Source organism: Epinephelus moara, chromosome 20 (assembly GCF_006386435.1).
Source record: "Epinephelus moara isolate mb chromosome 20, YSFRI_EMoa_1.0, whole genome shotgun sequence".
In the NCBI taxonomy this organism is placed as follows: Eukaryota; Metazoa; Chordata; class Actinopteri; order Perciformes; family Serranidae; genus Epinephelus; species Epinephelus moara.
The window spans coordinates 32,468,831-32,484,212 of NC_065525.1; the positions used below are offsets into that span (position 1 = coordinate 32,468,831).

Below are 15,382 nucleotides of genomic sequence, written 5' to 3' on the forward strand. Positions count from 1 at the left end.
GGTGAGGCTGAGGTTTCCAAAGTGGGAAATTAACACCGTTAAAATAGAAAGGCAAAATAGAAAAAAAGGTTTGACCTCACCTTAGCTGGCGGCCCACTTTGCGGAAGAGGAAGCCAATAGTCAACAGGCTGAGGGTGGGTGGAGTGCTGAGAACACAAGCCCTGTAATAATGCAAATACTTCCGCAGACCACCTGTAAAAGCCTTGGAAAGAAACAGTGTTTTATTTTACTTCATTATGCAGGAGTAAAACCACTGAAATAGTTTACCTTCAGTGTAGATTTATAAATGCACTTGCAGTTTCGCTTTTGACATATTGTGCCTTTTTAACTTAATGTGCCTTCATGGTGTTGGATATTGTTGGCTACAGACTTGTCATTACCATAAACCCTTGTGTATTGAAACTGGTTATATATGTGTGAATGGCTTGTTTATGTGTATTTGTGCTTGCAAACTCTTTTGTCTCAAACTGCCCCTTGTGGGACGAATAAAAAGTATTTCAAATTGGATTGAAGACCACAACAATTGCAACAACATTCCCAGTATGAGTAGAGATGGGAGGGGTGAGCACTCCCGACGGTATTAATGACAATTATACAAACATACCTGAAAGACTAGGCCTTTTTTGTCGGCACTCTGCAGAGAGAAGCGACTAAGCCTCAAGTAGTAGGTGCCATATTGGGCCAGCTCCCCCAAGAGACGAGACACACTCTCTGGAGAGGCTCCTGACACGCACACACCGGGTCTGACGTCAAACTGAACGCTCTGGGAAAGAGATTACATATTTACAGATGGTGGACAAAATACAATGAATAACTGTACAGTCTAATAACATCCAATAAAAAGCCCTGCAGCAGAGTCCGTCTTTGTAAAGCTTATAATATTGGATTTCTGTTGAGGCTGTCGGACGGTCACCTCCATGGTGATTTCCGAAGGCATGGTTTGTGGCGGTGTTATTATATCAGACCGCACTACATAATCAGGTGTTTGTTATGTTGTCCTTCCCATGGTTGTTTTATGAGAACTGGAAATTCCGAGACTGGACCCTTCTGGGGGGACAGAAATAACACAGACAATATTTTGCAATCTAGAACAACACTACCACAAACCACAGCCTCAAAGATTACCTTTGAGTTTAATAAACACCTCTCTGGCAGTCTCAGCAAAACTTTTAACATTATGAGCCTCACAGAAGTTGCATTCGATGCAAGGCTATAGTATTATATTAGATAGTGCAGCTGTTCATGATACATTGTGTCCACCTCGCCTACCAGTCTGCATGCTAATGACAGGGAGCGAGAACAAAAGGGGCTCAGGGAGTTAAAGAGAAAACAAGGATTCAATTTATGTAGTAAATAACTATGATCTTTAGGGGATATAAAAACTTAATGGGAAACAATAAAGCAACACAAGAGCTCTCCTGTGGTTTTGTTTTTGGCATTAGGAAAATTTTCATTTGTTTCCTCGTCGTTTAATGTATCTTGTCAGGCGACTGACTGTGTTTGACACTGTCACTTTATTTCCTTTAGTAGTTTCAACGTAATATGCTTTTATAAGTCAACTGGGTTTGTTTATACCACACAGGCCCAGATTGGTCATTGATTCTGCTCTCAGTTTCTCTTCTCTGTTTTTTTTAGTAATTGTATGCTGTCACAGTGCTTTTATCACTTCATTCACTTTTATCACTTCAGTCTGACGGACCCCTAAAACAACACATCAACTGCGTTTTATTGCATTTAAGAGAATCGTAAATAAAGATAATGAAATGCACCTGGTTGAGAGGGAAGGTCGTGGACGCCACTCCGATCAAGACGTTGAGGAGGTCAACTACCAGTTGTGTCTGAGAGTCCAAGGGCAGCGGAAGGAGAGGAGAGGGTGTAGCAGTGCTGACCACCCTCATCTCCCCCTCCCATAGACGGTAGAGCTGGTCGAAGGCCTCCCTGCCTCCCTCTGTTAGGTAGAGCGACTCTCTTTTCCCAGGTGGGCTAGTAGGAATAAAAAGTAAAACTTGGTGTTGTGTTCCAGAGATTGGAAAGTGAGACTGAAAACATTAGAAACTATAAGAAGGGTCTCTCTAATATGTTGATGACTTTTTAGGATATACTCTGTCTGTTACTTGTTAACTGCGTCTTCTGCTTTGCTTTATTTGCTCTACTTTTGTCAATCAACAGAAGTTTTCCTCCTACAACTTAAAAAAATTCTTAATTCCAAGTCATTTAGCAAGCAAAAATGCCATAGGTCAAGTTGTGATGGGTATTTTTCATCATTTTCTGATATTTTACAGACTAATTATTCATCAGTTTATCAACAATATTTGACCAATTAATAAATTACGACTTATTTTCGTTATGTTTTAACAGAAATTAAAACCTAGACTTGTAAATCAACTAGTCTATAAGTAAGGAAAACTCAGAAAACAGTCAAAATCAAGGACAATTTAATCTAATCGCTTTAACACTGTCCAAAAAAATACTACATATGTTGTAAGAACCATTTAAGTTTATTGAAAACAATATTCTTTAGGAAAATATATCTTTTAAAAGCATGCCTTTTTTTATTTTTATTTTTTTTATTTCAAGATATTTTTGGGGGGCATTTTGCCTTTAATGGACAGGACAGGTAAGCATGAAAGGGGGAGAGAGAGAGGGCATGATATGCAGCAAAGGGCCACAGGCTGGATTCGAACCCGGGCTGCTGCAGCAACAGCCTTGTACATGGGGTGCCTGCTCTACCACTAAGACACAGACGCCCCAAAAAAGAACGCCTATTTATTACAACAACATTTTCACTGGGTGTAAAACATTTAAAATAATAACAATTTTAATGATTATTTTAACCGACTAGTGTTTCTGGCGCGTCTAATGAGGGTAGCACCATTTAACCGACTAGTCCACTAATCATCGCACACATCTCTATACTAAATCATTAAAATAAGTGGTAGTTGCAGCCGCTACTAGGTTAAAAAACTTTGTTTTGTAACTGTTTGTTAATGAGATACATCTTAATAAAAAAAATTCTCTAGGAAGGAGCTTGCATGCTAATGATCAAACTCTCAGCAGCACAACTGATGTGTCACTTACCAGCCGACAGACTCCCAGCAGCGGCGCCTTCCAGGCTCAAATGTGCGGAGAGCCTCCCATATATCAATGTCTGGAACGGGGCTGGTCTCTGACTGTGAGTCTGGGGTCAAGTTGGAAGCTGACTGGAAGCCCTCGTCCTCAGACTGATCCAAACATGGCGGGACCTGCACAGACAACAATTACGCATCATGACATCATTGCCTGACACTGGGGTTTACACCTAAATCAAACACATGTGCAATTATGAAACCACTGACGTGTAAAAATGAACTTGAACTGACCATATGACAAAATAACTCAGACTAAACAAGATGAATTGTGTTAGACATCAGACTAAGATATAGTGTCATACCCTTATAGGCAGCCCAGTGACATCAATGTTACTGGGAACAGGAGGCAGGTCCAGTCTTATGTCTATGTCTGAGGTGCGAGTGTGTTGCAGTGCTCCGAACAGTGTCATCCTGGTCTCCCTCTCAAATCTTTCTTCCGTTTCCAATTTAGTTCCCAGAGCCAGCAGCCCTGTGCCTGGAGGGGCATCCATCAACCTCTGAGTTCCACACAAACTCTCCAGAGTCCCCCATTCCTCCCCACACACCAGTCCCCACGCCCGAGCCTCTAGCCTCTGCAGCTCCTCGCTCTGGTAGCCCCAGGGTCGAGGCCTCCGCAGCACGGGCCTCTCTCGTCTCATGTAGTCCCTGCTGAAAGACGTAGGGGGTGGAGGCGCTGAACCAGCTAGATGTACCAAGAGCTCAAGGACTGCGTCTACTTCCTTAAGGCCGGAGGATGCTCCCTCCTGCAGCATCTCCAGCAGCTCCTCCAACCTCTCTGCTTCCTCTCGGCACCCTGCCACCCGCAAGTCAAAACATATCATCAGGACTTTGTTTTTGGCCGGTGTACTAGCTGTGGCACTTGGTCCTGAGGCAGACCCTTTGGTGCCATCCTGAAATAGCTTTGACAGCAGGGCACCATAGGCACACTTCTTGAGAGCTCTGCGGAAACCTTCTCTTGAGACACCACCCAGGGCACGGCGTTTCCATGACACCCCAGACAGGCTGCAGTCACACAGGGCACCCAGCAGCTCAGTGATGCTGTTGCTGTTGCAGCTGGACTTCATGCGGATGTTGGGGCTCGAGTACATGATGGCACTGTCACCTCAGCCTGTATCAGTAAAACAAAATGGGATTTAATGGTGCAGCTTTCTGTGTTTCATTTTAGGAACATCAAAAATGGATACACTGCTCGCCTGAGTGCAAGAAGTATATATATATATAATAAACGTTTCTATACCGCTGGATTTGGTAAATGAAAGGTAAACTAGACCAGAAGGGTTGAATGCATTGCACCAGAGCCAGCTAACGGTAACTAGCTAAGCAATTAGCATGTTAGCTAACGTTTGCTAAGTTACCTTCCATCAAACTGCATATTGGTAAAAGCAAGCTCAGTTCTGCTCCGAGCAATAAATCCTTTTTGACATTATTTACCTCCTCGCGATGGTGTGTTTTCCGTTCATTCAGACAATTTCGCATCCGCCCCAGGTGACTCCTTCCAGTGCATGCTAACGTTTGTTGTTAGCAAGACCTCCACATTAACTAGCTGTCCCGCGTAACTTGCGTGACAAGCAGGCAGAACCAAATATGTAGGTCTTCTGCACAGCCCCCAAAATCTTTATTATTCCGCGTTTTTTTGTTCCAGCATACTAGTGAAAGTAAAAACGCTGTGAGGATGTTGATATCGCTAGCTAATTGCTAGCTAGACACTTCATTCATCTTCTATCATCTACCGCGGGGCTTTGACTAAATTAGAGCCCGCCCCTTTGAATGTGATTGGACAATAGAATAATCGGACTCCGGTGATTGGCTAAGGATGTGGCAGAGGCCACGATGATTGGTTATTTCTTTATATCAATCACAGGAAAGCAAAGCTGTCATTTGCTGACGCGCTTTGCTGCATTCAAGGGATACGGGAAAATTGTACATACCAGTTTAATGCACGTTTTCAGAGGGTTATCAACAAAACACCGTACATGTATCTGATAATAATTCTCATTACTTTTTATTTCAAATAAAAAAAATAATCATTTTAACGTTTGATGATTACGAGTATTAACATACTATGATAGGACATGCGGCGGTGACACTTGCAGGAATTTTGTCCGACGTTTAGCTCGTTTTGAAGATATAAAATGACTGCAACACTGTCTAAATTATAAGTTGTTAAATATGAATAGGCAAAATAATCAACAAAACAACTGATATATACAAATCCCAGCCATTCAGTTAACATGGGTAAGATAATTACTGTTGCTGTCAACATAATTGCATCGTCGCTCCCACGACCATGAATGCAGCAGGGGAGTATTCAGAAACAGTTACTCCGCGCAATTTGGAAACTGATGGACACACCTGCTGCTTTCTCCTTGAAGGCGTGGGCTTCACACACGAAACAGAAACATCACGAGACCGCGTCTCGCGTGGCTTTATAGGCCCATACACACCTGCTTGCAGGATATGGTCCACTTCTGTTGCTTAAATGCCTTTAATAAGTCAAGCAGAAATAGCAGCATTCCACGCAGCTTTGCCTCTAATTACACAGTGGTTCAACTCATCAAATTAAAGGATGTGTTCAACTTTAAAAAGCCTATATGTACTTTAAAGGATTTATTGGTTGCTGTATGTTGCTCCCATTCATACTGGCCATGATAGATCCCTTCCTAACCCAAACACCAGCAGTCTTTGTTAGTGCAAAACTGTCTTCCAAATTCCAGGTGAGGCCATAATGAGTCAATGTTTCAAAGTAAAGTGGATATTGTCCCTCATCTCTTACACCGGAGTTGCATCAGGCACGGGATCTTTTCATGGCCGACATGAACAGGAGGAATGATTACAGCAAACAGTGACACTTCAGTGTACCTGGGTATGTGGATAGTGTTGTAAGACAGGCCGGGGGAAAAAAGTGAACCTATCCTTTTATCTTCCCACAGCACCATGGTCTAACAAACAACAAGGTACACAACATGCTGCTTTTTATAGCCTACAGTTAGACTGTTGTTGTTAAGGCGTTCTCAGTCTAAAACAAAGACACTTTACTCTGCTTTCTCCAAACACCATTTCCTCTGGGGTGAGCAGGAGATTATTATGAGTATTCATGTAGGCTATGTAAATACACATACATGAATAGTTTAACATATATACTACATTTTCAAACTGTCTTTTGAACATTTCATACCATTACATACACTGAAGCATTCTGAAGGCCACTTGTAATTGTTTTCTATAATATGGAGCCAGTGTTTATTGTATATAGCATACATGGTGTGGTAAATTGTTGTGTGTCTATGCTCACACTGTGCTGTATACTTTTGTGCACAAGTCTCTTAAAAAGGAGAGCTTGATTTCAGTGATTCTACCTATCTAAATAAATGATGATGTAACTAAGTAAACTAAAGGAAACAGAGCATATTATTAGTGGATACAGTTTTATTGTACCACAAGTTAATTAGTAGGGCTGTAGCCAAATTGCACATACATTTTCCAAAGCACAACAGCAACACACAGACTCTCTATCATTTTAGGGTATCTGTATTTGTGGCTCGCAATTCTGCAGCTTCCAGAGAACACTTTCCTTTAGATAAGTCTGCATGCTCCCCTCCCGGCCCATTAAACTCAGCTGTTAAGAGAGAGAGCACAGCTGATTTAACTGTCTGCTGATATCGCCTGGGTCTCTCTAAAGAACTTTAAATTCAAACCACTCTCAAATCATGCAGTTCCAAGTCTGTTAAAAAATGCAAGCCAACCTAACAGGATATTTTAATTTGCTCCACGGTTGTTACTGAGCTTAGCAAGCCCTAGAATCAGTTGTTGTTGGCTCTTAAATTATTCATCAGAACTACTGTTTAAAATGACACCACACCATCATTGTTTTTATTTTCACCAAGTCCTCCTCCTCCTCTTCCCCTTAGGCGGAGGAAATCAAAGCCAAATCTCATTAGAAGGTTTGAAACATGTGGAAGAGAAACGCGACCTGCTGGTAAACACAACCATCTCCTGCTGAAGGAGAGACTGGCTGGTGTTCGAAGCATCTCAGGCAGGAGAACAGAAGCCAGCAACATGCAGATTTTAACCCAATTTCTTGTAGGAAACCCTGCAAAGACTTAAATCATTATTTTCAGTGTGCAGTGTCATGGATTTCTAGACATTCAAGGGCATGGTAATTTAGAAATGTTATCACAAGTGTAGTGCATGTTGACTCCCAAAATGATGTAAGCTGCTTGTCTTAATAGAAATATAAAGTACAGTATTGCCTTTGATTTTCCAGCAGTGATCAAGGATAGTGTACAAGATGCAGTGCTTGGGATAATCCAGTGTAATCACTCTTGCTTTGGCAGCAGCCCTTGAAGTTGTTCTATCTGTTGCTGCATCAATGATCTGCTCAGTTAGCGGATGGCCTGCGCAGGCCTCTGGTCTGTCTTTGATATCCCCACCCTGCGTCGGGGTTTGTTAAGCAGTCAGATGAGGCAATTTTGCCTTTCATCTTTCTTTTCTCCAATTTCATTTTTAGCTGTCAGTACTTAATTAATGTTTTCGCAGCAATTTTTCAACCTTCACTGCCGATGACAGAGATGCCGTGCGGCTATTTACATTATCAACTCGTTTCATGAAGCCAGACCTTTGCTTCTCGTCTGTATTCTGAGGCGTGTGACAGGAACCTGATGTGGCATTTGGGGGAAAAAGGCGTCAGCCATCATCATCACGGGGTGTGCTGCATATGAGCACTGATGCTATCAGGAAAGTAGTTTGGGGTCATAATGTGCACAAATATCTGACGAAAACTGTCATGTTCAAGCACGTAGCCCTCTCCTTCTTTAACAGATCGGCCGGTTCAAATACGAGACAATTTTTGTAAATCCACCAATCTCTCCTGCCTGTGTGTGAGCTCCTCAATTAATCTAAGGGCAGTGTAATGAGCGGCATAAATACCAAAGTCTTATTCAGTTCGCTTTAATAAGAAACTGGCTACCTATGGCAAGTGTTACTCTATCACCCAAGGTGATTTTAACTCATGCAATATGCATGAGAGGTGAGTGTTCAATTGAAGCAAATCAATATTCTAAAAGTGAAAGAAACACAAGCAGATATGAAGGGCGTATATGTCTCTGAGTTTATTCACGGAGGAGTGTATGATGAAATCTGTGGGTAACTGCTCCGTCCACACACAACCTTTGTAAAATTAAGTTCATCCAGTACAACAGATCAGGTACAAGATCGAGAATCTTCTGAGCTGCCTTGGATGGGGAGGAAAACGGTGGCTTCCATTAATTAATGGTCCTGCACTGAAAATGGAGTGTCCCAGTTTCTTATATCGTTACAGCACATTCACAAGTTTCAAAATGGAAAAAGTCTCGACAACTGCACAAACAGCTTTTTTTCTTGTTTTTCTTTTTTTGTCCCAGGACTCAATGCATAGGATTATACAGTTAGAATACAGTATTTCAACATGTTTTACAAAGATTTATATGGTATAGGAAACAAGAAATAAAAATAATAACTGCACAGCAGTAAGAAAAGTCATTTGTCGAGTATAGATAGTCATTTATCGTACACACTGTGGAATAGCTTAGAAACACAGGGCAAAAAAAAAATCAACACCGTAGGAACAATTTTGCGCTATATTCAATCTACAGAAGAACACCCTTTTGATTTCAGACTAATTTAGGAATGCCAGACATTTTCAAGGGAAACCCAAATCACATTGGCCACATTGTTTTACATTTATTCATTTTGGCCTTTTGCCTTAGCCACCAAAGTCCTACTAAGCACACGCCACAGACACCCAAAGGAAATGCACACATCAAAACTGCAACCATAAAAGAAATCATACTGAAATGTCTTCAGCCTATTGGCACGCAAATGGCTGCAGCAGGGCATCTAGCATTTTAGACAGCACACATAATATCACAAGTCCAAATACATTGCTGTGTCTATAGCACTATCATCATCATAATCACCTAGGTTACCAATAGAATAATTTAGAAACAATATATATGTATCATCCTATTCAATAAGGCACATGTTTGGTTAAAGAAAGGCTCTGAAATAAGCTTCTTGCATCAACTCTGTCAGTGAGAGAGGAGTCAGCAGTAAACAACAGCGGAGACAAGGATGGAGTCTGCAGTCGGCATGCAATTAAGATCAAAAGCCTCCCCTGCTGATTCCATTATACAGAGTGCCACTCTGCACTGCGCCGAGTGGGCAGTGCCAAGTGCTGTTGGTCGGGATGCCAGGGTGCCATGCTGAGACAGCAGGCAGGCAGGCAGGCTCGAGGTCTGTGCAAACCTCTCTCTAGCCAAGGCAGGAATCGTTAACATTCTGGGGTCTCTGGAGCTCGTTATGCCCTGTCAACTACACACATCCATGATCAGATACAGGGAGTACAATTAAATCATCTGTCAACAGCAAAAACCTACAATTTAGGGATGAAGCGTGGTGGCGTTTAATGGCCCGAGAAATATCAAACCCTCATTCCTACCCTGTCAACACCTCGGCTCTGACACTGGCAAATCAACATTTCAATTACTATAACAATTATGTACATGATTGAATGTGACCTGCCCAACATCACACAAAAGGCTAAAACCACTGTAATTTGTTCAAAAACATACCATTTAAGTACCAACTGCATCTCTAGCAGGTAATTAACGTCAGCAATAGGCTATTTCATAGCTTTAGAGGCAGAATGCTTGATGACTATTTGGAACATTACAAAAGTAATACTAAAAGAAATGGCACTAAAAATCATGAACACTAACAATGCATGAATCCATTTGGAAAATCTCTCTAACATATTGCTGAATTGCTACTGTATGTGAATACATTTAGTGAGCTAATGTGACTGTCGGTTGTGGTTCGTGGTGTTCTGACATTATTGCAGGGCTAATATGAGTGACATGGCTCCATGGCAGAGTACAGTTGCTTCTTGCTGACACTTAGAAAGAAAGTTTCGTAGCAAAGAAAAATATCCAGAAACGGTCATTAACTGAAATGTCTTTAAGAAAAACTTTTTGAAATGTCCTTCTGTGCTTTAGTTGAAGTGGAATGTATCATGGCACTGTACAATAAAGGGAGACAGACTGTGCTATAATCGATTTCCATGAGCACAAATGGCAATCCAGCTTGAAGCAAATCTGAGTCAAAAGCAAAAAAATTTAACTCAAACGTTTCTCAAACTACTGGTGACCTGTCAATCATATGAGCCTGTACATTGCTAGATTTAACCGGTGCCCTTGTGAGGACCCTTTGGTCTCTGTCAAAAAGCTCGGTGAGAGCGCAGGCTCCAGTGTGTCACTGGGTATGGGGAGGTGGGGGAGGGGGGTTTCAAATGACAGAAAGCAGGCGTCCCTTCGCCCTCACGCCTGACAGTAGGCATCCTGTGTGTGCACACACATTCCCACACATTCACACACACTCGAGTTCAGCAACGCACGCTCTTATTCACATGTTGGACTTCACACTGACATCTACGCACACACAGGCTAATAAAAACACTATCCGCACCACAAGGTGATCCATTTAAAAAGATATTTTTTTTCCTTATAAAGCTTTCCGCATAAAGACTGCACAATAAAAAAAATATATAATACAATTCTTAAAACCTTTTCTAGACAGAAAGAAATTGAACATCTGATTATCGCCTGTGCCAGTGCTCCACAGAGGGGCTTAATTCTCAGAGCGAGGTCTACCGCACTGCATTGTGGGAGCAATATTCAGTGAAGCATGAGTGAGCGCGCAGACCTTTAAGGTTTGGCAAGTGAGCTTTAAGGCGTACCTATGACAGTGTAACCCATCACTTTCTTCCCCTTTTTGCTCTCTATCTGCATTTCATTAGTCCCTGTTACTCCACAGTACAGAAAGTTGTCCCAGGGCCAGAGTTGTACAATATACACACCCACTAGTCCCTTCTCACCTCTCCTTATTTCCATGTTTTATTCTCGAAAAAAAAAAAAAGAAAGAAAAAAAAAAAAAGGAAATAAGCCCCTGTAGTCACTGGCAGTCTCCTACCATTCCCCTCCTTCCCTCCCTCCCTCCCTCCCTCCCTCCGCTCGGTGGGTTAGAGATCAGTCACTTTGTTTTCCAGGGCGGCTGCTATCTGCTGGAGCCGCAGGGTCAGCTGTTTACTCTGGGCAGCTGGGTCCTCGTCTAGGGATGCGATGATCTGAAAGAGGGATGGAAGGTGGGAAGGACAGAAATGGAGGAGAATGGGGGAGAAGTCGGAAATGATAAGCGAAGAAAAAGAAGAGGGAGAATTGGGCAGAGGAGGGCAAAAGAGCAATGTCAGGGAAGCGGAGAGACAAGGACGGGGGAGACGAGCGGAGAATGAGCACAGGACAAAGAGGAAGAAAAAGGGCGGAGAGTGGGAGGAGAGGACGGTGTTACTTGACATCAACAGTCACGTCATATAAGCTGTTATTGTTTGCAAGCCACACTTAGGGGAGACTGACAGCCCCATTTGTTTATCCAACTTGTTCATTAGGTTTTGTTTATCCCCTTTTCGTGACCTCAAGTGGCAATGCACAATGGACGCTTAAAAATCAATTCCCAGAGCAATTTTCCAATTCACATCCCACAGAAATGCTTTCAATTAAAATTTCATACAATCACTCTTCTGGCATATCAAGAGTGAAGAGAGGAAAAAAAAAGGAAAGGCAATAATATAGTGGGCAGTAGTGCATTCAGTGGAATAGCCTCCTTTGGGTGCGATAGGAAAGAGAAGGGCCTCTTACCCCGTCATAGTATTTGCTGGCGTACTGGTAAAGCTGATGGAGAGCCACTTGTGTGTTCAGTTTGTCTGTGTGAGACTGGAGAGCACAAATGACAATTTAAAGGTTAAAGAGGAAATGTAACTAAACCATAAAACTGCAGAGAGGTGAATGAGCAATACACAGTGCTTGTATCCAGCTCTAAAAACAATACTCATAAAGGCAATATACAAACAAACACATAAATCTTTGCAATGAGTCATGCTCTTATTATCATCATTTACCATCAGACATTAAAGTTATAATCCAAAAGTTTTGATACTATTACGTCAGCTAGTCTTCTTGGGCTCCGACACATAAATCACACAGTTAAACAAACAATTATATGTATTATATTCATTCATACATCACATCACATACAAAAACATCATTTGTAAAATATGGTGACCTGCACTGATGATGATTTTACACCTAATATTTATAATTATTGTCTAGTCATTTAATTAACTTTCATTGTATATTACAGAATTGTTTGATTTTATGATCTATGGATACATAGCTGCTTGTTTTTTTCCTTTAATTGTGTCTTGTAAAGTGTCCTTGAGTGCACTGAAAGACGCCTGTAAATATGAGACACTACAGACACAACAATCAGCGAGCAAGGTGAATTATTTATTATTCGTTCTTACAGTTAAGTACATTAAAGGTATACTATGCAGGGCTGTCTGATACTGTTTGTAAACAAGGTTCGCCAGCGAAAACGAAAGAAAACACCAGTCCCAGAATCACTCGTTTGGCGTTTTGCCTCACTATATTTGCGTTTTTTTTCTGCGCTGTGTGTCTTGGATGCCTGCTGCTTACGGTCGGGCACCTCATTGCTACCTTTCTATAGAGCCCCGACCTCACTGAAACCCTGTGTCTCTGAGTGTCTGCAGATAAATACACCACTACACACTTCTAATCTAACTCCTCTGTATGAGTCTACATATTGTTTTTGGGTTTTTTAGGACAATCCTGCTTAGTATATCTTTCTTGAAAGGGGCTCTGGCATTTATTTTAATACTGGAATTTGGTCAGGAGTTTCATCCTGTAACAACTCTGTGTTTTACAGTAGATTTGAGGAGATCTGTCCTCGGTGTAGGTGGTGAGATGTATCTTAAACTGGCCTGCCTTTTCAGATACTTGTAATGGTTACTGGTGTTCACTACTTGCTCGGTGACATAATGTTGTTTCTTGTTATTTAAGACATTCTTGAAGAAGAGTCAAAGACTGGAGAGGTATTTAATACATTCAGAAATTACCTCTCTAAATAGCAGTTTTAAAAGTTAGTGGCGGAGTCCACCATTACCGTGCTGATTAACTGATATCAGCCTCACCGTTTACTGTTCACTCTCCTACAATTGTATCTGAACTGTATTGAAGAAGTATTTCGCTGCTGGAAAGATGGTCTTTTCATAAAACTAGTCTGACCATGCAGTAGAGAGACGCAAACACTTTTGAAGATGGTGCTACATGACCAGGGGAACGGGCTGGATGGCATTCGCCGTTACAAGAATGGACTGCACCGCATCGGACCGATAAACATGTAATGCAAGCTTGGCCGTTTTTAAACAATCTGGATTTACAGTGAAACAGAAAGCTAAAATATGTTTCTGAAAACATTTGAGATGAGAAACTGGCAACGCAGTAACAGAATCTTGGTTCATATTTGATCAGAATCGCCTAGTTTTACAGTTTGATTTCCTTTTTTTAGCCTTCACAAATTCTCATATTACAGCCAAACAGTGCACTGAAATATGTTTCTGAAGACATTTTAGGTGAGAAATAGGCAATACAGTAACAGGATCTTGGTTTTAAATTTACTGTTTATGCAAAGCGACCTTTAGACTACTTGGTGAGCTGTCGTATAAAGAGTTGCAGGCACCAAGCTACACACCTACACCTCCTCACCAAGGTAACTAGCTCCTGTTACCATGCCCTTTTGTTGTCAGGAACTACTCGCGCAGCATTAAATTAGATCCAAGTTGCTCGTGGCATGATGGAAAAGTACTGACACACTACTTCATTAAAAAAACAAGTTTGTACGGTTGCACTTAAAATATATACACCAGTTGCTTTTTTGTTGTATTTCTGATCAAGCAGCTGCTAAAGGAATTGTTTAACATAGTGTTAAACCTCACTTTCCAGTTACCACGGTAACCACGGCTGTCTCCTAATCAACAAAGGACTGATATCTTTGAGCTTTGGTTCTCACCCGTGACACCTCTGCCAGATGAGTGTTCATGTCCTGATCACTGACGGGAACCATCTGCCTGATGCCCTTGTAGTAACTACACACACACAAACATACACACAGAGGAGACAATAGGTGGTAGTCAATACATTATATATTTGTTATTGACAAATCTTTTAAAATCAGCATTTTAAATGGACATGTAAACAACAGATCCAAAGAAAATTGTCAGGTTCTGCTGGGACTTACTCGTCCACCATCTTCTTATAGGTGGAGATCTCCTTTGCATAGAGTAGTTTGTTACTTGGAGAGTCCTAGAGACAAAAAACAATGGCACTTTAGATCAATTGACCTCTGACATTCCTCTTCTCACTCCTTTCTACTTCTCATGTAATCCACTTTGTTCTCATCTTCTTTGTCTGCCATCTTCCCTCTTGCTCTTTAACCTCACACCCTCCCTCCTCTTCTTTCCCAGTTCCCACTCACCCGGCTGAGTTTGTGTTCGCTCTTGGTACAGGCATCCATAAAGGTCTGGGCGATGACAGAGAGCGAGGCGTCCACCACCTCAGACACATGGACGTCGAAGGTGAAGTGGGGATTCTTAAGGATGTTCACCCAGAACCGCAGAGGAAGGCTGCACGGGGAGAAAAAAGGGCAAGGAAGCGGTCCGTCATCACAGTTGTTATCATTATTATTGTTGCAGAATTGGGGGAAAATCTCATCAACCACATTGCATGTATGAATTCATTTGAGGCGGGGAGGGATTTCATGTGTGAGAGCACTTGCCTGAGGTGCAATTGAGTGCAGTACAAGATAATAACAGGGAAGGAGAAAGGCCTTTTTTGTAGATGTCAGTTTATTCAGAACAATACCCTCGACTGTCAGTTCATATCACTATTTCATATGATACTGACCTCTCTGATAATCATTGGGGTTAGAAGAAATGAAAGAAAAAAAATATCCTCAGAGGACGTTTATTCTTAATAACAAAAGGAATCCAAGCTGAGCAAAAGTCAATGATGCTTGTCCTCCATAACGAATAGTGATTAGAAATGCTAAAGTTACACCAAAACTTTGACCTTTCAAGTTTGCGTGCAGCCTAACAACCTAAAGCACAGACTACACAAAGTAATGCTTGAGTACGCTCGCTAATTTCCCCTCTGAGCAGGAAAACGCACGCTCCATACGCCAACCATTCTCTCCAAACTCGTGTCAGCTTGTGAATTCAAAAGAACGCCCAAAATACGGTGGTTTCCAAAATCTCTCCTGCGTGATCGGTGCGAATGCCCTCGCCATCAGAGACATGAAGTGCACATCGT

The 15,382-nt window shown here is 41.8% G+C and overlaps 2 protein-coding genes across 4 annotated transcripts in view; both read right to left on the minus strand.

Moving 5' to 3' along the window:
- Positions 1-4,863, minus strand: part of tubgcp6 (tubulin, gamma complex associated protein 6) — a 40,924-nt gene extending 36,061 nt beyond the window's left edge. The window contains exons 1-6 of the mRNA XM_050072766.1: positions 4,560-4,863; positions 3,431-4,236; positions 3,079-3,242; positions 1,770-1,983; positions 605-763; positions 81-202 (exon numbers count right to left, since the gene is read on the minus strand). Of these exons, the coding sequence (XP_049928723.1) occupies positions 81-202; positions 605-763; positions 1,770-1,983; positions 3,079-3,242; positions 3,431-4,216 (1,445 nt within the window). The 5' untranslated portion in view covers positions 4,217-4,236; positions 4,560-4,863. The remainder of the gene's footprint in view (positions 1-80; positions 203-604; positions 764-1,769; positions 1,984-3,078; positions 3,243-3,430; positions 4,237-4,559) is intronic.
- Positions 4,864-8,212: 3,349 nt separating this feature from the next.
- plxnb2b (plexin b2b) overlaps positions 8,213-15,382 on the minus strand; it is a 178,753-nt gene continuing 171,583 nt past the window's right edge. For all 3 annotated transcript variants that reach the window (XM_050072792.1, XM_050072791.1, XM_050072789.1), the window contains 5 exons: positions 14,550-14,697; positions 14,313-14,377; positions 14,085-14,160; positions 11,855-11,929; positions 8,213-11,286 (listed from right to left, as the gene is read on the minus strand). In XM_050072792.1, the coding sequence (XP_049928749.1) occupies positions 11,182-11,286; positions 11,855-11,929; positions 14,085-14,160; positions 14,313-14,377; positions 14,550-14,697 (469 nt within the window). In that variant the 3' untranslated portion in view covers positions 8,213-11,181. The remainder of the gene's footprint in view (positions 11,287-11,854; positions 11,930-14,084; positions 14,161-14,312; positions 14,378-14,549; positions 14,698-15,382) is intronic.